Consider the following 27,968-nt stretch of genomic DNA (forward strand, 5'->3'; position numbering starts at 1 on the left):
TGTGCTTAGTCACTCAGTCTTGACTGACTCTTTGCGACCTCATGGATGGTAGCCTGCTAGGCTCCTGTGTCCATAGGGATTCTCCAGGCAAGAATACTGGAGTAGGTTGCCATGCCCTCCTCCAGGGCACCTTCCCAACCAAGGGATCGAACCCAGGTCTCCCACATTGCAGGTGAATTCTTTACCGTCTGAGTCACCAGAGAAGCCCAAGAATACTGGAGTGGGTGGCCTCTCCATCCTCCAGAGGGTCTTCCAAACACAGGAATTGAACCCAGGTCTCCCGCATTGAAGGCAGATTCTTTACTATCTGAGCCATCAGGGAAGCCCCTGGTTTTTTGCCATCCAAAACAAGCTACTATAGCTGAGGGGAGAGCTAAGAAATTTAGAATTCAAATGCATTAAAGAAGGGAGGAAAAGGTTGAAAAATCACTGACTGATGATGTTACTTACTTAAAATTAATCATCCTGTCTTCTGCTGGCTTTCTAAATTACCATTTAAACATATGTTTTTCTCCCTCTTCCCAAATAGATACTTAAACAAAACTTTGCACTAGTCTTTGCTTATTATAAAACCACACGAATTCATTTATTTTTATTTGTGATAAAATACACACATAAAATTTACCATTTTTAAGTTTATAGTTTGGTCTTACTAAGTACAGTCACATTGTTCTACCACACCACCATACATTCAGGGAACTCTGCTTGCAAAACTGAAACTCTTACCCATTAAACGAAAGCTCACCATTCTCTTTCCCCCATCCCCTGGCTGCCACTGTTCTGCTTTTCTGTCTGTTGAGTTTGAAGCAGAATCCTACAGTATGCTCCTTTTGGAATAGCTTATTTCAATCAGCATAATGTCTTCAAGGTTCATCCGTGTTGTAGCATGTGTCAGAATATTCCATTATGTGTATTCACCATTTTGTTTTTCCATTTGTCTGCTGATGGGTACTTAGGTTGCTCTTCTACATTTGGGCTGTGATGAATAATGCTTTTGTGAACATGGCTATGCAGAATCTCTTCAGGATCTACTTGCAGTTATTTGGGGTATATGCCTAAAATTGGAATTGCTGGATCATATGGTTCAGTTCAGTTCAGTTCAGTCACTCAGTCGTGTCCGACTCTTTGCGACCCCATGGACTGTAGCATGCCAGGCCTTCCTGTCCATCACCAACTCCCGGAGCTTACTCAAACTCATGTCCATAGAGTTGGTGATGCCATCCAATCATCCCATCCTTTGTTGTCCCCGTCTCCTTCTACCTTCAGTCTTTCCCAGCATCAGGGTCTTTTCCATATAGTAATTCTATTTTAATTTTATGAGGGATTATCATACTGTTTTTCATAATGACTGCACTGCGTAAGTTTCTCCATACCTTGTCAACCCTTACTATTTTCTGGGGTTTTTGGTAGTGGCCGTTTTAGTGGATGTGAGGTGCTATCTTATTGTGGATTTGATTTGCATTTCCTGAATGATTAGTGGTATTGAGCATGTCTTCATATACTTTAGACCTATTGCCTATCTTCTCTGGTGAAATGTATTCAAATTCTTTTACTATTTATGAATTGGGTTGTTTTTATGTTGTTGAGTTCTAGGAGTTCTCTGTATATCGTGAATATTAACCTCTTATCAGATATTTTTTGATTCTGCAAATAGTATACACTATGTGTTGATTATAACAAATTAAAACAGTCTGAAAATGAAGCATCAAATTAAAATCTTCTTTATTCACCCCTTCATCTCACTATCTTCTTGAAATTTAAGTATTCCTAAAGCTTAAGTATTTAAGTTTTATCTTTCTGTTCTCGTTTTCTGTATACCTGAGTCCTATCAGTTATTCATAAGGTTTTAAGATTCAAATGAAACTATACTGTATATATTGTTCTTACTATTTTATCACTAAGCATATATGTTAGGTAGCTCTCCTTGTCTGTATATGTAGAGTTCTTATGGTTTTTTTTAACTGCTACACAATATTTCATAGTATAAATATTCTATGCTATGTGTTTGTATCTGTGTCTATGTGTGCTTATACCTTTCCTTTTATTGGTGAGCCTTTAGGTAATTCTTGATTTTTCTACTATTAAAAATGCTGTACTCAATAGCCTTGAATTCAATGTCTCTGAACTTGGGTACTTTGATACTTCTATTGAAGTATAGAATATGATTGAGTCCTGAACATTGCAGGGGTTAGGAATGCTGACCCCAAGCAGCCAAAAATCCACTATAAATTTACACTTGGTCCTCCATATCCTTGGTTGTACATCTGGGAATTTAACCATCCAAGGATACTATAATACTGTAGTAGTATTTATTTTTAAAATTCTGCATGTAAGTGAACCCATGTAGTTTAGATTCAGGTTGTTCAAGGGTCAAAGGTACTTATAAGGGTCAAAGGTACTTATAAGCATCAAAAGCTATAGTTTATTGATTTTAATTTAATTTTTGGATGATTACAGTCATGATTATAAACTATAAAGCATAAAAAGTATACAAAGAAGAAATTCCATCTCATCTTTATCTTTCAGCCATCCATTTTCTATCCCTGTAGACAACAAATCATGTTAGTTTCTTTTCTGTCATGCAGGCAATATTTTGTGACAGTGTACAGCTCTATTACAGATTTTTATTTCTGCTTTCTTTATATACTATTTACATGGTTTTTTACTTTGCAGTTGTTCACTCAGCAACATATCCAGAGATCTTTCCATAACAAAACATTGATTATTGTTTTAATACACTGGCATTTCTTTTTCTTGGGGATGGTTTTAATTACTGTACAATGTTAGGAGCCTCTGTCCATAGTTCTCTTGTCAAAACTCCAAGAGCCAGTGCTTTCTCTTGGCAAAACTCTGTTAGTCTTTGCCCTGCTTCATTTTGTACTCCAAGGCCAAACTTGCCTATTACTCCAGTTATCTCTTGACTTCCTATTTTTGCATTCCAGTCCCCTATGATGAAAAGGATGTCTTTTTTTGGTGGTAGTTCTAGAAAGTCTTGTAGGTCTTCATACAACCATTCAACATAGCTTCTTCGGCATTAGTAGTTGGGGCATGTACTTGGATTACTGTTATATTGAATGGCTTGCCTTGGATATGAACAAAGATCATTCTGTCATTTTTGAGATTGCACCCAAGTACTGCATTTCAGACTCTTCTGTTGACTATGAGGACTACTCCATTTCTTCTAAGGGATTCTTGCCTACCGTAGAAGATATAATGGTCATATGAATTAAATGCACCCATTCCAGTCGACTTTAGTTCACTGATTCCTAAAATGTTAATGTTCACTCTTGCCATCTCCTGTTTGACCACTTTCAATTTACCTTGATTCGTGGATCTAACATTCCAGATTCCTATTGTTCTTTACAGTACGGCAGTATTGTTCTTTATAGCTTCGGACTTTGCCTTCACTGCCAGATGCATCCACAACTGGTCATTGTTTCCGCTTTGGCTCAACCTCTTCATTCCTTCTGGAGCTTTCTCTCTCTTCACCAGTAGCAAAAGGCAAATTTCTTTTTGCCTTTTCTACTGTTCATGGGGTTCTCAAGGCAAAAATGCTGAAGTGGTTTGCCATTCTCTTTTCCAGTGGACCACGTTTTGTCAGAACTCTCCACCATGACCCATCAGTCTTGGGTGGCTCTACATGGCATGGCTCATAGTTTCATTGAGTCAGACAAGGCTGTGATCCATGTAATCAGTTTGGTTAGTTTTCTGTGATTGTGGTTTTCATTCTGTCTGCCCTTTGATGTATGAGGATAAGAGACTTGTGGACGCTTCCATTGGGAGGGACTAGCAAGTCTGAATAAGATGGTGCAGTAGAAGGATGTGTGTTCATCTTCTCCTGTGAGTGTCCAGGAATCTCCCGTGGAGGTGTGGATTGAGAGTGGCCTGCCGCGGGGTCAGAGGCACTGACTACAACAGTCCTGGGAGCTGCGGCATGCTGGCATAAGTCCTTTTGAAGGAGGTCGCCATTACCACCATTACCCTTATGAGATTTGTAACATTGTACAGGAGGCAGTAATCAAAACCATCCCCAAGAAAAAGAAATGCAAAAAGGCAAAATGGTTGTCTGTCTGAGGAGGCCTTACAAATAGCTGAGAAAAGAAGGGAAGCAAAAAGGAACAGTATACCCATCTGAATGCAAAGTTCCAAAGAATAGCAAGGAGAGATAAGAAAGCCTTCCTAAGTGAGCAGTGCAAAGAAATACAGGAAAACAATAGAACGAGAAAGACTGGAGATCTTTTCGAGAAGATTGGAGATACCAAGGGAACATTTCATGCAAAGATGGGCATAATAAAGGACAGAAACAGTATGGACCTAACAGAAGCAGAAGATATTAAGAAGAGATGGCAAGAATACACAGAAGAACTGTACAAAAAATCTTCATGACCCAGATAACCACAATGGTGTGATCGCTCACCTAGAGCCAGACATCCTGGAATGCGAAGTCAAGTGGGCCTTAGGAAGCATCACAACAAACAGAGCTAGTGGAGGTAATGGAATTCCTCCATTTCTCCTGTTTCAACTGCTGAACTGTTTCAAATCCTAAAAGATGATGCTGTGAAAGTGCTACACTGAATATGCCAGAAAATATGGAAAACTCAGCAGTGGCCACAGGACTGGAAAAGGTCAGTTTTCATTCCAATCCCAAAGAAGAGCAATGCCCAAGAATGTTCAAACTACCACACAATTGCATCCATTTCACATGCTAGTAAAGTATTGCCCAAAGTTCTCCAAGCTAGGCTTCAACAATACATGAACCGAGATTCTTCAGATATTCACACTGGATTTAGAAAAGGCAGAGGAACCAGAGATCAAATTGCCAACATCTGCTGAATCATCGAAAAATCAAGAGAATTCCAGAAAAAATCTATTTCTGCTTCATTGACCACGCTAAAGCCTTTGACTGTGTAGATCACAACAAACTGTGGAAAATTCTTAAAGAGATGGGAATACCAGACCTCCTTAACTGCCTCCTGCGAAACCTGTATGCAGGTCAAGAAGCAACGGTTAGAACAACAGATTGGTTCCAAACTGGGAAAGGAGTACGTCAAGGCTGTGTATTATCACCCTGCTTATATGCAGAGTACATCATGTGAAATGCCAGGCTGGATGAAGCACATGCTGGCATCACGATTGCAGGGAGAAATACCAATAACCTCAGATATTCAGATGGCATTACCCTTATGGCAGAAAGCGAAGAGGAACTAAAGAGCCTCTTGATGAAAGTGAAAGAGTAGAGTGAAAAGCTGGCTTAAAATTGAACATTCAAAATATGAAGATCATGGCATCCAGTCCCATCACTTCATGCCAAATAGATGGGGGAACAATGGAAATAGAGACAGACTTTCTTTTCTTGGCTCCAAAATCACTGCTTATGGTGACTGCAGCCCTGACACTTACTTGCTTCTTGGAAGAAAAACTATGACAAACCTAGACAGCATATTAAAAGCAGAGACATTACTTTGCAGACAAAGGTCCGTATAGTCAAAGCTATGATTTTTCCAGTAGTTATTATGTATGGATATAAGAGTTGGACCATAAAGAAGACTGAGCGCCAAAGAATTGATGCTTTCAAACTGTGGTGTTAGAGAAAACTCTTGAGAGTCCCTTAGACTGCAAGGAGATCAAACCAGTCAGTCCTAAAGGAAGTCAATCCTGAATATTCATTGAAGGGACTGATGCTGAAGCTGAAGCTCCAATACTTTGGCTGCCTGATGCATAGAGCCAACTCATTGGAAAAGACCCTGATGCTGGGAAAGATTGAAGGCAGGAGGAGAAGGGATGACAGAGGACGAGATGGTTGGATGGCATCACTGACTCAGTGGACATGAGTTTGAGCAAGCTCTGGGAGATGGTGAAGGACATGGAAGTCTGATATGCTACAGTCCATAGGGTGGCAAAGAGTCAGACAAGATTGAGCAGCTGAACAACAGCAACAAATGTAACTTTCATTGAGGTGTAACATTCACACAGAAAAGTACACAACTTGTAATTGTATAGCTAGATAAATTTTCCCATAGTGAGTATGTTCCTATTACTCGCTTCTGTATCAAGAAACTGAGCATCACCACCATCCCAGAGGTCCCTTGGTCCTCTTGCAGTCACTGTCCTTCCCACCATCTCACCCCAGCCATGCCAAGAGTAACTGCTCTCCTGTCTTGTAACACCATGGTTTAGCTTTGCTTGTTTTAGAACATTATATGAATGAAATTATATAATGATAAACATTATGTTTGTAAGATTCAGTCATTTTGCTTTCTGTAGTTTTGGTTCATTCATTCTAATTGCTGTTTGGAATTCTGTTTATGAATATCACAATTTCTTTTTCCATTCTACTTTGTGTGGACATTGTTGTTTTTCAGTCATTAAGTCATGCCCAACTCTTTTTGTGACCCCACAGACTTCAGCCTGCCAGGCACCTCTATCCATGGGACTTCCTAGGCAGAAATACTGGAGTAGGTTGCCATTTCCTTCTCCAGAGAATCTTCTCAGCCCAGGGATCGAACCTGCATCTCTTACCTTAGTAGGCAGGTTCTGTATCACTGAGCCATCAGGGAAACCTGTGTATGGATGTTAGGTTTTTTGTTTGCCTTTCCTTGATGACTAATAAAGTTGAGTGACTTTTTAATTTTTTTTTTCTTTTTGGCCCATTGGATATCCTTTCTTGTGAAGAATCTATTTAAGTCTTTGTTTATTTTTCTCTTCTATATAATCATTAAAGGCAGGTAGATATATCACACCTCATTTTCTGCTGACTTGGTTTCTAGAAGAATGCCATACTGTTTACATCATAGCTATATATATTTTTTTTTAATTTGAGACTTTATGAAGCAGATTAAATCAGAAACTGATCGATGTTTTTCAGAAGGATAATGATGTACTGCTACCCATCAACATATATGTATTGAATACCCATTGTATAAAACTCTACTTGCCTCATTGGTGATACAAAGAACCACTCACTAATAATGTACTTGCAAATCATCTTCTCCATTCCTTAGTTTCTTCATCAATAAAATGGTGTGAATACACAAAGTGATGTTGGAGTTGTTTGGGTATTTTAAATGTATACAGCCTTGTTCCTATCTGAACTTATCCTTTTACTAAAATGATTTCAGAAATATTTGAAACTATTGAGGAAAATTGTGATAAAAATCGGATTTGAGCAGAAACTTAAAGAACAGTAATGGTTAATCAAGAATTAATTGAATCAAAGCCCACTGCTTCAGTTTTTTCATTCATTCTTAAACTGTATGCAGAGACTATATTTATATACTCTGAACATTTTATGTGAAGTTAATTTAATTTAAAATTTAAAACCGAGACAATCTAGAAATAAAAGTAAGCACACTAATATAGTATGTACTTATACAAAGTGATATGTATAATTTTTTAATTTAAAAAAAAATTACAGTTCAATTTGACCAAAAGGATAGTTGTTTTAAATAGCTGTTTTATAAACAATAGTGAGAAATCAAGTCTTTCTTAAGAAATAATAAAAGCAGAAATATTTACTTTTTATTATTTAAAAATTGACACAAATTTTTTTCTCAAACTTATTCAGGATTTATCAGTGACTACCTTGAAGTTTATGTTTTTTATTAGTAATTTTAAAACTTCAGGATAATATCCTTAATATTATCAATCATGATTCATCATGACTGAATCTTTTTCATGGGATTAATACCTAAAGTCATTTCAGCCAGTAATCCCATAAAAAAAGAAAGGCAAATTAGAAGGAAAGACCTGGTTAGTAAGGTCATACATGATCGTTCATTATATATATTATATATACATATATATATATGATAGTTTAACTCTTCTTTAAATTAATTTTTTTGTTTTCAAACTGATCTTTTAGATAAATTGTTTATTATGTAGTTGCCACAAAAATAAGATTTATCAGCTGAATTTGAAAGGTGATATTTGATCTTAGTCTAAGCTCAACTTAGTAGTACTGTTTAACAGCTCTTAATTTCTCTCCAGGACCTAGACTGAAAGACGCTATAACTAACCAGAGACTTACGCCTTGCTTTTCCAACTGTTCTGTTCTCTGGGACACCAAATCATCATGTACTTTACACTATGTACTTCTGCAGTGTTCTCTGAGTGTTCCTACCAAATGCCAGAGCCTGGTGAACTTCAGCCATGCCTCAGACTCAACTGTGTATCATTGTTCTGCCCAGAACATGAAACAATAAGAAAAATAAAATCTGTTTGTGATCAAGGTTAAGCCCTTTCAAAGAGTTTTCTCTCCAGAGATCTAATTGCACCTTAAAATTACTGGAGGATTTCAACAACTGTTAAACGTTCAAAGGCTCAGGCTAATTAGATGTTTGACCATATTACTTTTTCCTCATTTATGTGTTAGCTAGCAAATACATCATTTTCTTAATACTTGTAAGGGAGTATAATGCTACTGTGTCTTTGGGACTGTTCTAAATTCCCATATCTTTTATTGTCATCTGGAATACATGAATGTTAGTAATACTGTAGGTCTTGGTAAGGAATAGACTTTTAATAGAAATTAATACTTTTTAATAAATTCTTCTTTATAAATATTAGAAAAATTTCAGTGATATAGTTTTGGTTGCTTTCCAAGCATTCAGTTTGCTTATACTCACTAGTTAGTAATAAAAGCTTCTTATCTGTAAAATGAATGGATTAGGCTGGATGACCGAATTCCAGATGTACCCCTTTATGCAAGTTTCTCATCTATGAAATGTGTATCATAAAAAATACCTGGGAAAATAGTTCAAGATGGTGATATAAGATCTTGAATTCACCTCCTCCCATGGACATATTGAGTCTGTAGTCTAAACAGAATAATTTCCTCTTTAAAAAACCTAAAAGCTGGCTAAGTGATGACTACAGGTCACAGAAATAGGAAGAAAACCACACAGAAGAAGGTAGGAGAGGCTCATAAACGCCACCAACCTTTAATCAGGAGGGAACTCAAAACCTAGAGGTTCTCATAAGAAACAAAGGGTTCAAACCCACATTGGGCAGCCCATGTTTTAAGACCTGAACCTAAGAGACAAGCCCTCAAAACATCTAACTTTGAAAGCGAATGGGGCTCATGTCCTGAGACCCATAAGACTGTAAGTTTCTGAGTAATGGCTATTGGAGGGCCCACATACTTGAACTTACCCGCCCCAGGGTTCAGCTCAGAGTTGTCTTGCTCAGACTTAAGTGAAAGAGGGTCACCTACTTACATTAAAGTATCAGCCTGGGGCCCAGACACCCAATTGAAGACACATGTAGGAGACAACTGGAACACTCTCCAGGGATAGACTGGTATGTGCTGTCTTTGCACTCTCCCTTTGCTCTGCTCCAGAATACCAGTTATCACCCAGAAGGAAGCTGCTACATGTATCTGGTTCCCTGATTTTTGCGACTTCTGTCCAGTTTATATAATTTATATAAATTACATAGTTTATATAATTAAAGATAAGGTAAGATAACTTGTAAATTTTTATATAAAAAGCAATTTGATAAAGTTCTTATTTTAACTATTTAAGTTATTTTACATAAATTATTTCCAGCCAATCTATTTATTTATTTACTTTTAATTGGAGGATAATGGCTTTACAATATGTGTTGATTTCTGTCATACATCAACATGAATCAACCTACCTTTGGAGGCCAGGGGAGCTTGTGTTCCTGGTCCAATGTAACTGTAACAGTCATCCAAAAAGGAGATTATACCCTTGTCTGGCACTCTGATTTTTATAGCTGCTGCCAGAGGAGACATCTACATAGCATGGGATGGGTGCCAGTGGAGCTTATAGTCCTGGGTCCCATGGAACTGTAACCAACAGAGAAAGAGTTCTTTCATAACTCCTACCTCCAGGCACAACAACAGTCACAGACCCAAGAGCTCGGTTTTTCTGTGAAAGAAACCTGTTACCCGGCTGTGATGGCTGCAGCCTGAGGGGGTAGGCTTCTAAGTAAGTGTGCATCTGGGGACTGATTGTAATCCTTTTCGGAGACATCAGAGAGCTGGTGCTGTCTTCATGCTCTCCCTCTGCTACACTCCTGAGTGCCAGTATGCCCCCAAGGGGAGGTTTACTCACATCTAGCAGCCTGGGTTTTGTAGCTGCTGCCTAGGGAATGCTGCTAAATTAACTGGCTCTGGTAGTCAGCGGGGCTTGCATTCCTGGGCCATTCCAATGGAATGTGGCAGTTGGAGTGATAATTCTTGGTGAACAAAACACTGCACAGCTAGCAGACTTGGGCACAGCCCCCCAGTTTTTCTGTGAAAGAGGCTTTTTTGCTCTGGCCCAAGGGGCAGGCCTCAGGTTTGGGGTATGTCTAGTGGCCTACGGAGCTACTCAAAAGAAACAGAGGTAATCTCACCTCTTTCCCTCTGTCTTGCTCCAGCTCACCAGTGTCTCACAGAAAAGTGCTTATACTCTTTTCAGGAGCCCTGATTTTTGCAACTGCCCAGGGGACACCTCCAATGATTGTTTGGCTCTGGTGCCAGCAGGGCTTATGTTTGTGATCACACTGACCTGTATATACCTGCATACTTTTAAAAGCTGCTACTAGGGTCTGACTTCAGTCAGCCTGATTTTAGGTGCTGAGATCCCCTTCTTTGGGGCCCTGATAGGTCTTGGTACATACTTAAGTAGTAGGAGTTATTAAAAAATATAATAGACCACTTGGACAAGTACAAAAGTTTAAGGGCCAAACCAAGACCTAGGACAGGTTTGAACAACGAGTTTAATCTCCTGTACTCCTTCAAGACTGAGTGGATGGTGGTTTCACCTACTGCATAGAAACCATCACAAAATCAAGCAAAATAAAGAAACAAAGGAATATGTTCCAAATAAAGCATAAGGTAAAACCTCAGCAAAAAAACCTTAATAAAATGGAGATAAGACACATTATAATTAAAGTGTCAAAAGTTAAATACAAGGAGAAAATCTTTAAAGCAGCAAGAAAAAGCAACCAGTTACAAATAAGCAGACCCCCATAAGATTATCTGCAGATTTGTCAGCAGAAACTTTATAAGCCAGATGGGACTGGCACAATATATTCAAAATGCTGAAAGGGAAAAATCTCCAATAAAGAGTACTCAGTAGAGTTAAAGAGGGAAGTTCATGGTGATAAATGCCTACCTCAAGAAACAACAGCAGCCTCAAAAAACCTTTCTTTTCACCTCAAGAGACTAGTTAAAGAAGAACAAAGCCCAAAGTCAGTAGAAGGAAGGAAATAACAAAGAGCAGAAAAACTGTTAGCTAGAGTCACCAAGAGAAAAAGAGAGGAGTCAAATAAATGACATCAGAAATAAAGGGGAGATAGTACAACTGATACCGCAGAAATACAAAGGATCATAAGAGACTACTTTAGACAGTGACATACCAACATATTGAACAATCTGGAAGAAATGGATAAATTCCTAGAAACATACAACCTACCAAGACTGAGATCATAAAGAAATAGAAAATTTGAACCAACTAATTACTAGTTAAGGAGATTGAATCAGTAATCAAAAACCTCCCAAATGTTCTACCAAACATTTAAAGAATAATTACTATCTATCTTTCTCAAACTCTTTGAAAAAATAGAAGAGGTGGGTGGAAACTCCAAACTCATTTCATGAAGCCAGAATTACCCTGATCCCAAAACCAGACAAGGATGCCGAAAGAAAAGAAAATTACAGACAATATTCCTGTTGAATATAGATGTAAAAATTCTCAGAAAATAGTAGTAAACTGAATTCAACAATACGTTAAAAGGATCATACAACATGATCAAGTGGGGTTTATTCTAGAGATAAATGTTGCTGGGTCAACATTCACAAATCAATCAATGTGATACAACACAAAGTGAAGGATAAAAATCATATGGTTATCTCAGTGGCTACAGGAAAAGCATTTGACAGAAATCAACATTCATTTATGATGAAAAAAACTCAATAAAGCAACTGTGAAGGAAATGTACTTCAACATAACAGAAGCCATATACAACAAGCCCACAACCAATGTCATACTCAAAAGCTGCCCACTCTTGCCACTTTTACTCAGCATAGTACTGGGAGTCTTAGCCCTTGCAAGTAGGCAAGAAAAAGAAATAAAAGGCATCCCTATTGGAAAGGAGAAAGTAAACTGTCAACAATTTGCAGGTGACATGATATTATATATAGAAAACCCTAAAGAGTCCAACAAAAAACAATTAGAACTAATAAATTGAGTAATGTTGTGGGGTTCAAATGAATACACAAAAATCTTTTTCATTTCTACACACTATCAGGGCTTCCCCGGTAGTTTAGTGGTAAAGAATCTGTCAGCCAGTACAGGAGACACAGGTTTGATACATGATCTAGGAAGATCCCAAATGCCACAGAGCAACTAAGCCTGTGCACCGCAACCATTGAACCTGTGCTCTAGAGCCTGGGAGCCACAACTACCGAAGCCCACATGCCCTAGAGCTTGGGTTCCACAACAGCAGAAGCCACTGCAGTGAGAAACCTGGGCACCACAGCTAGAGAGTAGCCCCCATTCACGCAACTACAGAAAAACCAGTGCAGCAACAAAGACCCAGCACAGCCAAAAATAAATAAATAGAGTTATTGCATTTTTTTAAAAGCTATCAGAAAGCAAAATTAAGAAAACAATCCCATTTACAGTTGTATCAAAAAAAAAAAAAAAAATTTAGGATTACATTTAACCACAGTGTTCAGGACCTGTACACTGAAAAACTACAAGACATCAAGGAAAGTAACTGAAGAAAACACAAATAAATGGAGAGATAGTTTGTCCTCATGGGTTGGAAGAATTAATAGTGTTAAATGTCTGTACTAATCAAAGCAGTCCACAGATTAAATACAATCCCAATAAAAATTCCAATATCATTTTTCATAGAAACAGAACAAGGAATTCTAAAATGTGTGTGGGACCAAAAAAGACCTCAAGCAGCCAAAAAATCTTGAGAAAGAAGAACAAACCTTCAGGCATCATACCCCCTGATTTCAAACTCTATTTTGTAACAATATGGTATTGGCATGAAAACACATAGTTGAATGAAGCTGAATAGAGGCCAGAAATAAACCCACACATATATAGTCAATTAACTTACAACAAAGAAGCCAAAATTATGCAGTGGGATAAGGACAGTCTCTTCAATAAATGTGTTGGGGAAACTGGAGAGCTTCATGCAGAAGAATGAAACTGGGATTTTATACCACACGAAAAATTTCCTCAAACTGGATTGAAGGCTTGAACACAAGACCTAAAATCATGAACTCCTAGGAGAAAAGATAGGTAGCAAGACCCACTTCTTCTTTTTTTTTTCCCAATGTATATATGTACCACATCTTTTAATTAATTTTTTATAATTGCTTATAATAATTGCTTTATTTTTATAATTTATTTTATAATTGCTTATAATAATTGCTTTATAGAATTTTGTTGTTTTCTGTCAGACCTCAATATGAATCAGCCGTAGGTATACATATATCCCTTTCCTTTTGAACCTCCCTCCCATCTCCCTCCCCATCCCGCCCCTCTGGATTGATACAGAGCCCCTGTTGAGTTTCCTGAGCCATACAGCAAATTCCCATTGGCTATCTATTTTACATATGGTCATGTAAGTTTCCATGTTACTCTTTCCATACACCTCACCCTCTTCTCCTCTCTCCCCATGTCCATAAGTCTATTCTCTATGTCTGTTTCTCCATTGCTGCTCTGTAGATAAATACTAGAGTACCATTTTTCTAGATTCCATATATATGCATTAGAATATGTTATCTTTCTCTTTCTGACTCACTTCACTCTGTATAATAGGTTCTACGTTCATCCACCTCATTAGAACTGACTCAAATATGTTCCTTTTTATGGCTGAGTAATATTCCATTGTGTATATGTACCACAACTTCTTTATCCATTCATCTGTCAATGGACATCTAGATTGCTTCCATGTTCTAGCTATTGTAAATAGTGCTGCAGTGAACAATGGGTTACATGTGTCTTTTTCAGTTTTGGCCTCCTCAGGGCATATGCCTGGGAATGGGATTGCTGGGTCATATGGTGGTTTTATTCCTAGTTTTATTCTTAAAGAATCTCCATACTGTCTTCCATAGTGGCTGTATCAATTTACATTCCAACCAACAGTGCAAGAGCTTTCCCTTTTCTCCATACCCTCTCCAGAATTTATTGTTTGTAGACTTTTTGATAATGGCCATTCTGACTGGTATGAGGTGATATCTCATTGTAGTTTTGATTTGCATTTCTCTAATAATGAGTGATGTTGAGCATCTTTTCATGTGTTTGTTAGCTGTCTGTATGTCTTCTTTGGAGAAATGTCTGTCTGGGTCTTTTCCCCACTTTTTGATTGGGTTGTTTTTCTGGTATTGAGTTGTATGAGCTGCTTATATATTTTGGAAATTAATCCTTTGTCAATTGTTTCATTTGCTATTATTTTCTCCCATTCTGAGGGTGTCTTTTCACCTTGCTTCTAGTTTCCTTTGCTGTGCAAAAGCTTTTAAGTTTAATCAGGTCTCACTTGTTAACTTTTGTTTTTATTTCTGTTACTCTAGAAGGTCGTCATAGAGGATCTTGCTTTGATATATGTCATAGAGTGTTCTGCCTATGTTTTCCTCTAAGAGTTTTATAGTTTCTGGTCTTACATTTAGGCCTTTAATCCATTTTGAGTTTATCTTTGTGTATGTGTTAGGAAGTGTTCTAATTTCATTCTTTTACATGTAGCTGTCTGGTTTTCCAAGCACCATTTATTGAAGAGGTTGTCTTTGCCCCATTGTATATTCTTGCTTCCTTTGTCAAAAATAAGGTACCCATAGGTGCATGGGTTTATTTCTGGGCTTTCTATCTTGTTCCATTGGTCTATATTTCCGTTTTTGTGCCAGTACCATACTGTCTTGATGACTGTAGCTTTGTAGTATACTCTGAAGTCAGGAAGCTTGATTCCTCCAGCTCTATTCTTCTTTCTTAAGACTGCTTTGGCTCTTCAGGGTTTTTTGTGTTTCCATATGAATTGTGAAATTTTTTGTTCTAGCTTTGTGAAAAATGCCATTGGTAATTTGATAGAGGTCACGTTGAATCTGTAGATTGCATTTGGTAGTATAGTCATTTTCACAATATTGATTCTTCCTGCTCAGGAACATGGAATATCTCTCCATCTGTTCATGTCATCTTTGATTTCCTATAATTTTCTGTGTTCAGGTCTTTTGCCTCCTTCGGTAAGTTTATTCCTAGATATTTAATTCTTTTTGTTGCAATGGTGAATGGGATTGATTCCTGAATTTCCCTTTCTGATTTTTCATTGTTATTATATAGAAATGCAAGTGATTTCTGTGTATCCTGAATCACTTCTGTGTACAAGTGATTTTTTATCCTGCAACTTTGCTAAATTCACTGATTAGCTCTAGTAATTTTCTGATACTATCTTTAGGGTTTTCTATGTACAGTATCATGTCATCTTCAAACAATGAGAGCTTTACTTCTTCTTTTCCAATCTGGATTTATTTCTTTTTCCTCTGTGACTACTGTAGCTAGAACTTCCAAAACTATGTTGAATAATAGTGGTGAAAGTGGACACCCTTGTTTTGTTCCTGATCTTAGGGGGAATGCTTTCAGTTTTTCACCATTGAGAATAATGCTTGCTATAGGCTTATCATATACAGCCTTTACTATGTTGAGGTGGGTTCCTTCTCTGCCCATTTTTTTTAAGAGTTTTAATCAAATGGGTGCTGAATTTTGTAAAAAGCTTTTTCTGCATCTACTGAGATTATCATACGGTTTTTAATCTTTCAATTTGTTAATATGGTGTGTCACATTGATTGATTTGCGTATATTGAAGAATCCTTGCATTCCTGGAATAAACCCAACCTGGTCATGCATGGTGTATGAGCTTTTGGATGTGTTGCTGAATTCTATTTGCTAAAATTTTGTTGAGGATTTTTGCATCTATGTTCATCAGTGATATTGGCCTGTGGTTTTCTTTTATTGTGTTGTCTTTGTCTGGTTTTTGTATCAGGGTGATGGAGGCCTTGTAGAATGAGTTTGGAAGTGTTCCTTCCTCTGCAATTTTTTGAAAGAGTTTTAGAAGGATAGGCTTTAGCCTTCTCTAAATGATTGATAAAATTCTCCTGTGAAGCCATCTGGTCCTGAGCTTTTGTTTTTTGGGAGATTTTTGATCACAGCTTCAATTTGAGTGTTTGTAATTGGGTTGTTCATAATTTCTGTGTCTTCCTGGTTCAGTCTTGGAAGATTAAGCTTTTCTAAGAATCAGTACATTTCTTCCAGGGTATACATTTTATTGCCATATAATTGTTCATAATAGTCTCTTATAATCCTTTGTATTACTGCATTGTCTGTTGTAACCTCTCCTTTTTCATTTCTAATTTTGTTGAGTTGATTCTTCTCCCTTTTTTCCTTGATGAGTCTGGCTAAAGGTTTGTCAATTTTGTTTATCTTCTCAAAGAACCAGCTTTTAGTTTTATTAATCTTTACTATTGTTCCTTTCATTTCTTTTTAATTTATTTCTGTCAGATCTTTGATTTCCTTTTTGATACCTTCAGTAACCTGTTGGTTATTTAGAAATGTGTTGTTTAATCTCCATATGTTTGTGTTTCTCACAGGGTTTTTTTTGTTTTTGTTGTAATTGATATCTAGTCTCATAGTGTTGTGGTCAGAGAAGATGCTTAATATGATTTAAGTTTTCTTAAATTTACTGAGGTTTGATTTGTGTCCCAAAATGTATCCTGGAGAATGCACTTGAGAAGAAGATGTATTCTTCTGCATTTGGATAAGACCCACTTCTTGATGTGGATCTTGGCGATGATTTTTTTTTAATCTGTCAGCAAAGATAGAATTTTTAAAAATCAAAGATAAACAAATAGAACTGCATTAAAACTATCAGCCAAATAAAAAGGCAACCTAGTGAGTTGCAAGTCATATATCTGTTAAAGGGTTAATATTCAAAGTGTATAAAAAATCATTCAACTCAACAACAACAAAAATAATTTGATTTTTCAATTGGGTAGAAGATATAAATAGACATTTTCCAAAAGAGACATCAAGATGAATAAGAGGTATATGAAAAGATGCTCAGCATCACTAATCATCAGGGTAATGCAAATCAAAACCACAATGAACTATCATCTCACACCTGTCAGAGTGACTGTTATCAAAAAGACAACAAATTACAAGCATTGGTGAGGATGTCAAGAAAATTGAACCCTTGTGTGCTGTTGGCAGGAATATAAATTGGTGCAGTCACTATGAAAAATAGTATGGAGGGTCTTGAGAAATTAAAAATAGAACTACCATGTGATCCAGCTATTCTGCTTCTGGCTGTATATCTGAAAAATGAAAACACTAACTTGAAAATATAGGTACTGCCATGTTCACTGCAGCACTGTTTATAAAAGCCAAGATATGGAAACAACCTAAGTGTCCATCAGTGAGTGAATGGATAAAGACATTGTGCATATACACAGCGGAATATTATTCAGCCTTAAGAAAGAATGAAAGCTTGGCATTTGCAGCAACATGGATGGACCTCAAGAGCATTATGCTAAGTGAAGTAAATCAGACAGAGGAAAGACAAATACAGTGTGATCTCGCATACATGTTGCAACTAAAAATTCTTTTTAAAAAAGCTAACAGAGATAATTTATTGTTGGTTGCGAAAAGGATGATCGTAAAGGCTGGGAAAGATGAGTGAAGTGGGTCCAAGGGTTTTAAAAAAAAGGCATTTTGAAATCACGCATTAAGTCAGAAGTAGATGCCTTGAATTTGTAGGAGTCCATAACCCAACTAGAACTTTTGGTACACAAATTGAAAGCATGTTCTTATGAAGAAAAGCAGCTGGACTTTATACCATTTCATAAACATGTAATGGTATTTTCCTTTATTTTCTACATAATATACAGATTATCCTTTCATCAATCTTTTTATAGGTAGAAATGTGTCATTGCATTGAGACAGCTTAATTGCACTCTAGGGGCTATTGTCACCATCCTCATTAACTGGCATTTAGGCAGTAGTGGCTCAGCTGGTAAAGAATCCCCCTATAGTGCAGGAGACATGGCTTTGATTCCTGGCTTGGGAAGATTCCCTGGAGAAGGGAAAGGCTACCTACTCCACTACTCTGGCCTGGAGAATTCTTTACAACCCCATAGACTGTATAGTCCATGGAATTCTCCAGGCCAGAATACTGAAGTGGATGGCTTTTCCCTTTTCCAGGGGATCTTCCCAACCCAAGGATTGAACTCAGGTCTCCCACATGGCTTTACCAGCTGAACCACAAGGGAAGCCTGAAAATATTGGAGTGGGTAGCCTATCCCTTCTCCAGGGGATCTTCCTGACCCAGGAATTAATCATGGGTCTCCTGCATTGCAGGCAGATTCTTTACCAACTGAGGTATCAGGGAAACTTGGGGTGGAATTAAATGAAGTAACATGTATGAAGCAGTCCAAAAATGTCTAAGTATTGTTATGTATCCTATGACTGTATTTTGCCACAAGTATTTTATGATTTTCATTTATATTTTTGTACCTTTAAACAATGTTTACTGTTAACTTACATAGTTTATTTGTAAATGGTATGAATAAACTTTAAAGATAGACTTGCTGCTGAAAATTTTGAGTGACATGTTGGCCATATTAAATGTTAAGCTTAATTTCAAAGTCTGTAAAGCATACTTCAAAAAAAAAAAAAAAAACAGTACAACAAAAAGAGAAATCTGATCTCAAGAATGGCATTAGACTGTTCGTTATCCTGTAAATAGGACATTCTCTGTGCCTTCCCTTTTTTTTGAGTCCTGAATAAATATAATCTGATGCTGAGTTAGATGTTAATTGACACCATATCTTGCTTGATCAAACTGCAGTTAAAGTTATGAAGCAGGAAAACAAGATATAAACTAACCAAGATCTTGACATGGACTGGAATGACCTATGGTGTGTTATATAGTCCTGGTTTCAAAATTGTGAATAAGTAGGATAGCCTATAAATGGCTCAGACAGCAAAGAATCTGCCTGTGATGCAGGAGATCCGGGTTTGATCCCTAGGTCGGGGGGAACCCCTGGAGAAGGGAATGGCTACCCAGCCCGGGATTCTTGCTGGGAGAATGCCATGGACAGAGGAGCCGATAAATACTTGATTATTGATATATTAAAGAGTCATTGAATACCTGGAACTTCTCAGTAGGGAAGAGGCTGTAATAATGAAATTCTTTTTCTTTGGTAATTAGAACCACTGAAGATTGGTTAGACCACCTCACAATCTAGGGCGCTCTCTCTCAAGCAAAGTGCTCAGATACCCATTTGAGGATAGCCGTTTCCATACCTGGCAGAAAGTTGAACTATACAACCTTCTGAACTCATTTCACAAAGAAATTGATGACCTGTTCAGGTGTTGTTATTGCTACTTTCAAACTGAGGCACTCTGTTTTCTCTTAGACGTATAAGATTTCAAAGTGTAGAGTGTTGAGTCATAAGTAGTTTTATTCCCAACATTGCCTTCTGTTTGATTCAGGAGGTATAATTTGAGCTGTTTATATGTCTCCAAAGTACGTTTTACATTTATCTGCTAAAGAATATTTTAAAGGTAAGTTCATTGTTTTAAAAATTTATTCTCCCGATGAATTCCCCTCTTTTAGTGGCATAAATAAGGGTCAAAAACCAGATGAAACTGTATGTTCACATTCTAAAATCATACTCAGGATTAGTTCAATTTGACAAGCAAATTTTGCATTGGTCATCCTGACACTTAGTTTTGCCAACCTTCTGCCTACCCCTTCTGCCAAAGTAAAGAACTTTAGTGTACTAATACAGTGAAAAAAAAAAAAAAAAAATCAAAACCTCAGTCACAAAAGGAGGATAGAATGGATATTATATCTCTCATTAGACTCATTGCTTTCTCTTTATATGATTTCAGGTTTTTTAGGCCCACCTGCCAGTGCTGTTATAGGAGCCAGTGGGCACTGTTTTCTTTTTTTGCTTCATTTGCACATTGCTTCAATGTGTTTTCTTTAAGGTTTCTTGTCATTTTAAATATGACATACTTACTAAGTCATATTTAAAGTCATATCAAGTTATATGTCATATTAAGGTTTAATGTGATTCTTCAGTCTTGTTCCTTGTTCTAAGAATACAGTGGTGAACCAAATAGACATGGTCACTGCCCTGGTTGAACTTACAGTCTAATGGAGGAGACAAACAACAAATAAATTAGCTGTTACATAATTGGGAGCTAGGAGAATAAAAGATACAAAGTACACAGATAAGGAAGGTGGTGAGGGCATGGCAGGAGAGCGCTGCTTTGGATAGGGAAGACAGAAGAGACCCTTTCAAAATCATACCAGTATGGAACTTGAAGGGTAAGAAAATATTCGAGGTAGAGGAAACAAGTATCATGGCCCTAAGCTGTAAAAGAGCTTATTCACATTTTCTTTCTGTGCTCGTTTAAATCATAAAGATGACTGATTTAACTTGCTAGTGAAATGGTTATGATTTGATGCAGTTCATTTATTTAAATTGTCAGTTCTGCAGAAGATCATTGCTTCACTTTGCACTTTAAACCTTGGCCCCTGAACCGATGGGATATCACATTTAGTCTCAGCTTAAATATGATGTGTCTAATATTCCTTATAGAGGGAATTCGCAGTACATATCAGCTCCTTTCCCTTCTCCCTGCTCTGCAGCATTGTTGAGAATTCGTCTGCTAGGCACCTCCACTCCTTCCCCCAGCCCCACCCACAACAGGAGTGTGCGGTGCTTGGTGCTGCAACAGGGAGGGTACAATCAAGAAAAACACCAGTCTTCAGACCTACCCATCCTCTCTGTTGAGGCTCCCATCCTTCTCCTGAGTGTCTACCAATTTGACTTCCAAGTTCAGATCACTTCAAAGATGTTGCCAGCATACTCAACCATCCACTACAAGAACTCAAGTCCCAGTTAACCACTATATGCTGCCCATTCTAGTGGATTTTCTTGTTTATCCTAAACCTCTCTCCTTGGATCTCTACCACATGACTTCTTCATCAAGAAGCTATATTGGTTGATTCTGAAATGGGGAGTGAGCAGGGAGATTTGACTGAGTTATTTTGCAGTTCCTCAGACTTCCTCTTTGGTATGCCTCAGGTAGTGGTTCTCCCAAAGGCCAAGAAGAAATGGCCTTTTCCTGCTGCTGAACTGGTGAAGGAGGAATTGGTCTTCTACCTAGGACTGGCAGCTGTAGAGAAAGACAGAGTACCTGATTCTAGTAGTAGTTAAGACTTGGCTTGTTTCCCTGGTCCCACTTGAAGTTACTGCCTTATTAATTTTTCTTGGCATTAATAGGGGTGATAGGGATGAGAACACTGTGCCTTCATTTTTTTCCCTTACTGGTAAAATGAGAATGTTGGTATAGATGATCCCTAAGGTTCCTTTAGTCATAATATATCATGTTTGTAATCTAAACCATGTAGTAGTCTTGTCTCTGTCTGACACTCATAATGTTTACATTGGAAATTATTCCAGTATATGAGCTTGAGACATATGTGGAAACATAGAGCCCAACTGGTTGAGTGTTAGTTTCTGCTGTTAAAAGCAGTAATACTGTATGCCCTGAGGATGAAACAAACTAAGCCTGAGTTAGTCTTTAAAGAAGGATGAGCATGTATCAATGAAAATTGTAGTGAATGACTTGAAGATGTGTTTCTTCACTTTGTCATAAGGGTCAGATTTTACTGAAATGACACTGTGCTAATGTGATTCTGAGTTCTGTTGCTCTCTAAATTGATCTCTCCTTCTCTTGCAGGAGCTATTGTGACAATCTTGGTTACCATCCATTAAGTGCTGCTGACTTCGGGAAGATTATGAAAAATGTCTTTCCAAACATGAAGGCACGTCGTCTGGGCACAAGAGGCAAATCTAAATATCCTTTACCAGTTTGATTTTCAGTGATTTCTTAAAGTTCTCACTTATTACTGAACATCTGCTGTTGTAGTTCAACTAGCAACTATATTTTTTTTTTTGCAACTATATTTAGAAATAAATTTAAATCAACAAATATAAACAACTCAAAAGTACTTAGAATAATTGTAAATGTTATTCTCCCTATTCAGCTATTTATCACACTGAAAGATACCCTATTCAGCTATTTATCACACTGAAAGAGAAATAACAAATGGTAGTTATTAAGACTGTGATAGATCTCACCTTACTTTGTCACTATAATGTGTCCTTAATGGTTTGATCTTCTTTTCCTTAGTAATGAGGATTATCAAAGTATACCATAGGACAGCACTTGAAAATTATATGAGTAAAAGTGGAAAAAGATGTTAGCTTATCATCTTTCCTTCCTCTACCTTAGAAACATAGGGCTCTCCCTGGTGATATATACAACGTTCAAAAAATTTTCTTGTGGAACTTGGCCTGCAGGATTAGTGTTATCTTTAAACTGTTTTTCATCCAATCATCTAAAGGCTATTTTAAAATTAAACCAGGGCATAGAAAAGGCCCCATAGGAGCAAACAGAAGTAAGGAAATTAAAATTAAGACTTTATTATAAAGTTCTTCCTACCCTTGGAAGAAGATTGTCACATGGAGGGTTAGAAATCCTATTAGAAATACATCATTTCTCTCTGCTTAGCTGTTGGCCTCTTTCAAATCATGAAAATTCTTCTGTGGAGGAGATGAGAAGGGGAAGGGGAGAGGCTGCTTTTCTAAAATGACTCCAGGCAGGTGTTCTTTAACTACTAGTTGCACGACCTAGTCTTGTTTCCTGAGTGCAAACAAAAATGTCTTGGTGTGTCATTGGCATGTTACAGGTGATAATCCTGTGTGTTTCAGTGGAAAAAGAGAAGTGAAAAGGTTAAAGCCCTTGTGACACTCTTAAGAGTTGTTTTTGTCCCTGTGCCCTGGCTAGAGTTTCCCTTCTCTCTGCCAGGTTTCCATCTGGATATTCCTTTCCTTCTGACCTGTTTGTTACTGGTGGCTGGCACAGCTTATTAGGAACATTTATTCATAAAATTTATACCAGATGAGAATCATTTTGTTTCCTTTAAGATGGTAATATTCTATAAGAACTGTTGCAGTTTCAAAAGAGTAAAGGTGTCCTGAGTTTCTAATATTAAAGTCTCTTCCTAAAGAACTCAGAAAGTAGATGATGTCTCAGGCCAATTTTATTCTCATTTCATATATGGTTGCTTTCCAAGTGCTAACTATATAAACAGTTCATTTAATGTAGAGTACTTTAGACCTTGACCATTTATTACATATTGCTACAGTGGACTAAGAAAAAAAGCTTTTGTTCATATGCCAACACTGCCCAATCTTGATTTTCACAAAACTGGAGATGGGGTAAGAATTTCTGCCTTTTATTTTTAATAAGTAAAATTGTACGTTATTATCAACATCAAAATGCATACTGCATAGTCTCATTTGGATAAACAAACAACGGTCATGTGTTTGGACTGTTCGGTCCATAGAATTCTCCTGGCCAGAATACTGGAGTGGGTAAGTTGTTCCCTTCTCCAGGGTATCTTCCCAACCCTGGAATTGAACCCAGGTCTCCTACACTGCAGGTGGATTCTTTACCAGCTAAGCCACCAGGGAATCCCAAGTAAAATTGTACCTTATTATCAACATTGAAATGCATACTACGTAGTCTCATTTGGATTAAACCAGGGACCAGGAACTGCGCCTTTTATTAAATAAATGAGCCAAAAACTCAACAATGGCTGGACACTGTTAGCGTACATTACTTATTTCACATGGCTCTTGAAATTAAGGGGAAAAAAAGATGGATCTAAAGTTACTGATTTATAGATATATTCATGGTATATATCATCAAATGGACTATTTGAGCTACAGAGTAATGTGTATAGAATGAATATTTTCAGAAGAGAAAATATAGTTCATGGCATAGTTTGTTTTCTTGATGTTAGAAAAGGCTTTTAGAAGAATTCAGATCTGTTATTCTTCATGTATGTTTAATAACATATGTTTAGATGTTATATTCACAATGCTGCTGATGGCTATGCACCAGTAGGTACAGGCATAGGACTCATATTTGCAAGGATCTACTTTTATGCCTGCCAACACCAGTCACTTAGTACTGCTTTGACCTGACAGATTCAGATTATATCTTCTGATTAAAGGGCTTCACTGGTGGTTTAGACAGTAAAGAATCAGCCTACAATGCAGGAGACCCAGGTTCACTCCCTGGGTCAAGAAGATCCTCTGGAGAAGGAAATGGCAACCCACTCCAGTATTCTTGCCTGAAGAATTCCGTGGACAGAGGAATCTGATGAACTACAGTCCATGGGGTCACAAAGAGTCGGACACAACTGAGTGACTTTCACTCACTCACTTCCTATGTATCTTGAGTGTACTTCAATTTAATTTCTCTTAACTTTCTTTTTAAAAGTCTACCCTCCCCCACCCCCCTTTTTCTTCTGTTTAGTTGGAAGGCGCTGAACCTTCTGGGCAGCTTCAGAACATTGATGAAGAAGTTATCTCTTCTGCCTGCCGTCTTGTGTGTGAGTGGGCCCAGAAGGTGTTAAGCCAGCCATTTGACACAGTCTTGGAATTAGCCCGCTTCCTTGTAAAAAGTCACTATATAGGCACCAAGTCGATGGCAGCACTTACTGTAATGGCAGCAGCACCACCAGGTACAAAATTATTAACAAGCTGAAACTGACAGGGTGTTACTACATCTAGAGTTGGTGGTAAAAAAAGAGTTTAGCCATAAAACTTCTTTCTCTTTTTAGTATTTGTATATGTTCACTCTTCGTTTAATACTAAATTCAGATGGACTTATTGAGCTAACAAAAATAATAATGATAGTTTTTCATGATAAAATTTAAGTTACAGCTTTGTATGTTAATCTGCTTAAATATGAAACCGTTATGATTTGCCAGTTGGTATTTCATTAATTTTTCCATTGCTATTTTAAAGTTTAAGGAATATATATATGTGCACTTTTAAGTATATATGTGTTTCTAAATTAATAAATATTACAAGTAAATAGTAAAGTTAAGTTTTTAAATTACTTGCTGAGACTCCTGTCCCCAAAACTAATACTTATAAATGAAATGATCTTTGGACTATGTGAAAGGTACCTAGTCTCACAAAAAGTAAACCATGTGAATGAAGCATTACTATGAAATAACGAGTGACTTTTTAAATATGCATTCAAATAGCTATTTTTATTCAGATAGGAACTCTAGAATTGACAGTTTGAGGACTGTCAGTATCACTAGAATAATGACTCCCTTGTAAGTTAATAGCTGCATAAAGTACCTGTTTTCATGAAATTTTTTAAATGTCTTATTTCGGTCATACTTTAATAACCTAAGAAAGAGTGAATAAATTTTGTTATTACTCTAGGAAATTATAACTTTTTAAAAAAAATTTATTAATGTGAAATGGTAGATTTCTCACAGTGAGGACTATAATTATACTCTTGAATAACTTTACTTTTTTATCTTAACTTCATTATTTTAATAAGAAATCCTTTTCCTCTATGTTTAAGAAGCTTTAAGCATTTGTGGTATGTGTGTGAGATTGTTCTGTTATCTCTTTTTTTTGTCATTTGAGGACCATCAGTATGATCAAAATAGCCTTTTACAAGAGCCTCATCATAATTTTTCCTATCTCAATATAAACTGGATGACTCAAATCCATACATTTACAGTTACACAGGGACTGAAGTGCATGGGCAGCCTGATGTAGCTAGTTAGTTCACATCTGTTACCTCATTTATTCCCATGGCAATCCTGTAAGAGACATGATATTTATTCCCATTTTAAAGATCAGGGAAAAAGTAAGACTAAGGGAAGTTAAGTAATTTGTCCATAGTCAGATGAATTGTGGAGCCAGAATTTGAATCCTGATTTGTCTGTCTCCAAAACCAAGGTTACTCCTTTACATAAGACTGTTCTAGCTTCTGGCAAAACAGGTTCAAAAAATCTTATGGGCCCTTCAACTTTCAATGTTCCCTTTCTCCTACCCCTACTGACACCCAGAAGAGGAACACATTGAAGATTTAAGAGATAACATAGGTATCTAGATATCATGATATCTATGATATCATAGGTATCATATCAAAGAAACATCTGTCTTATTTCCCACAGTATTCACATAGGCTGACTGAAAAAAGAATGTTGAATTAATAGATTTTTAAGGCATAAGTGTGAAAAAAGGTATATTCTATAAATGAAAATACTGACAATCATATAAATAAACATTTGTATAAATAGATAATATATATTATACAATATATAAATAGACATTTGTAACTTTTTGAAAGTAGCTTGAGAGGCTGTTCTTTTAACAACTGTGTCATTATTCAGTATTTTAGAATCTCCTGCAATTTTGTTCTCAGCCACTGCCACTTTTAAAAATACCTTTTGTAGTGAATAATCTTCATCCTTTGAAGATGAATCTGTTTTTTTATAGTCTCCATATTAAGAACAGGTTGTATTACAGATGTCCTTTTCTAAGTCAGCTGCTTGGAACCCGTTCCTGTCCAGAAACCCTGGCAGGAGGCATCAGAGAGCTTTGGGCGGTTGGCAGAGGCTCTTGGGGTGCAGGTGCTGAGTAGCCGGAGCCGAGGCTACGGGTTGCATGGGAGCAGTGCGATTTGAGTTGGATTTGAGGGGAAAAAATAGTACTTAGGTGATTAAAGGGAAGGTCAGAAAATGAGAGATTGTTGAGGAATGAGTGTGTGGGTGAGAGTTTACAGGTACTTTCTCTTCTTCTCGTCTCCCACTCACCAGGCTGTTGCTGTTCACAAGATGAAAAGCAGAACCGTCTGGGGAAGGGAAGGGCAGGGCGTGCCCTCAGGACGGGGTGTCTTCCCCTGGCCTGTCTCCATTCTTCTTACTGACTCTGCTCCCTTTCTGTTGATCTTAATGCCACTCCCTAGATGTGAAATGAGCTTTTGAAAAATTAATTTTATTACATAACCAGTTTTTCTTAAATTAAAATTTATCCCATATTTATTTTATCATTCCTTTTTCTCAGTGTTTCATCTTACTACTGCTTGAAAAAGTTTCCTCAGAGACGCTTTTTTTAGACTTTATTAACTTCAGTCTTACTAAGAAATTCTGCTTAATTTCTACTAAGTCATACTGATATAATTGTATCAGTTAAAACTGTAGTACCTATTTTTATGAAATTCTTGTGGAATTAAAGACTTGTTTTCCCCATGCATTCTTTCCTACGATATAGATGGTTTCTGCAAATATGTATTGAGTGCCCCTTGTGGGCTGAATATTAAAATCATAAAAATACATGAATTTCTTAATTAGAGAAGAGAGGAAGGAGATTTTCTGACATCTGCTGATAAAATCTAAAACATGTTAGCTTGGCACTGACTTGTCTTAACTTCTGCACGTTAGTGATATAGCTACTATTCTTTTCAAAGTCTTCATCTGTTATTGCTGGTTTGACTACCAAGTTGAGCCATATTTTAAGGTTCAATTAAAACCATATTGGCAAGTATTTATAAACTGTAAGTGTAATGTGAGTTAAAATGTCCTGGGTTTGTTGCTTTGTCCAGTAGATGGCTACATAATCAAAGAAATTGAATTGTAACTGCCTTCTCTAAAGAGTATTTATGCTCTCCTTTCTGTTTATTTTCAGGAATTAAAGGAATTACCCAGCCTTCTGCTTTTATACCTACAGCTGAAAGTAATTCCTTTCAGCCTCAAGTGAAGACTCTGCCATCTCCTATTGATGCTAAACAGCAATTGCAACGGAAAATCCAGAAGAAGCAGCAAGAACAGAAACTACAATCCCCTTTGCCAGGAGAATCCTCAGCAAAAAAATCAGAAGGCTCAGCAAGCAACGGAGTGACTAATCTCTCTAATGGGAACCCTGCAATCCTCTCTCCTCAACCTATCGGTATCGTCGTGGCAGCTGTCCCTAGTCCCATTCCGGTAATATAATTAAACAGCATTTGGCATGACTGGGATGGTGGGAAGTCCATTGTTTAATTAAAAGTAGC

The 27,968-nt window shown here is 37.1% G+C and overlaps 1 protein-coding gene and 1 long non-coding RNA gene across 5 annotated transcripts in view; one reads left to right on the plus strand and one right to left on the minus strand.

Annotated features, from left to right (window-relative positions):
• LOC139185120 (uncharacterized) overlaps window positions 1–26,774 on the minus strand; it is a 33,606-nt gene extending 6,832 nt beyond the window's left edge. The window contains exons 1-2 of the long non-coding RNA XR_011568659.1: window positions 26,365–26,774; window positions 9,637–9,808 (exon numbers count right to left, since the gene is read on the minus strand). This is a non-coding gene — a long non-coding RNA (uncharacterized lncRNA). The remainder of the gene's footprint in view (window positions 1–9,636; window positions 9,809–26,364) is intronic.
• RFX7 (regulatory factor X7) overlaps window positions 1–27,968 on the plus strand; it is a 143,320-nt gene that overhangs the window by 107,796 nt on the left and 7,556 nt on the right. For all 4 annotated transcript variants that reach the window (XM_070796685.1, XM_070796682.1, XM_019968783.2 and 1 more), the window contains exons 6-9: window positions 21,771–21,887; window positions 23,230–23,314; window positions 24,420–24,627; window positions 27,605–27,900. In XM_070796685.1, coding sequence (XP_070652786.1) covers window positions 21,771–21,887; window positions 23,230–23,314; window positions 24,420–24,627; window positions 27,605–27,900 — 706 coding nt within the window. The remainder of the gene's footprint in view (window positions 1–21,770; window positions 21,888–23,229; window positions 23,315–24,419; window positions 24,628–27,604; window positions 27,901–27,968) is intronic.

Source organism: Bos indicus, chromosome 10 (assembly GCF_029378745.1).
Source record: "Bos indicus isolate NIAB-ARS_2022 breed Sahiwal x Tharparkar chromosome 10, NIAB-ARS_B.indTharparkar_mat_pri_1.0, whole genome shotgun sequence".
NCBI classification, from domain to species: domain Eukaryota; kingdom Metazoa; phylum Chordata; class Mammalia; order Artiodactyla; family Bovidae; genus Bos; species Bos indicus.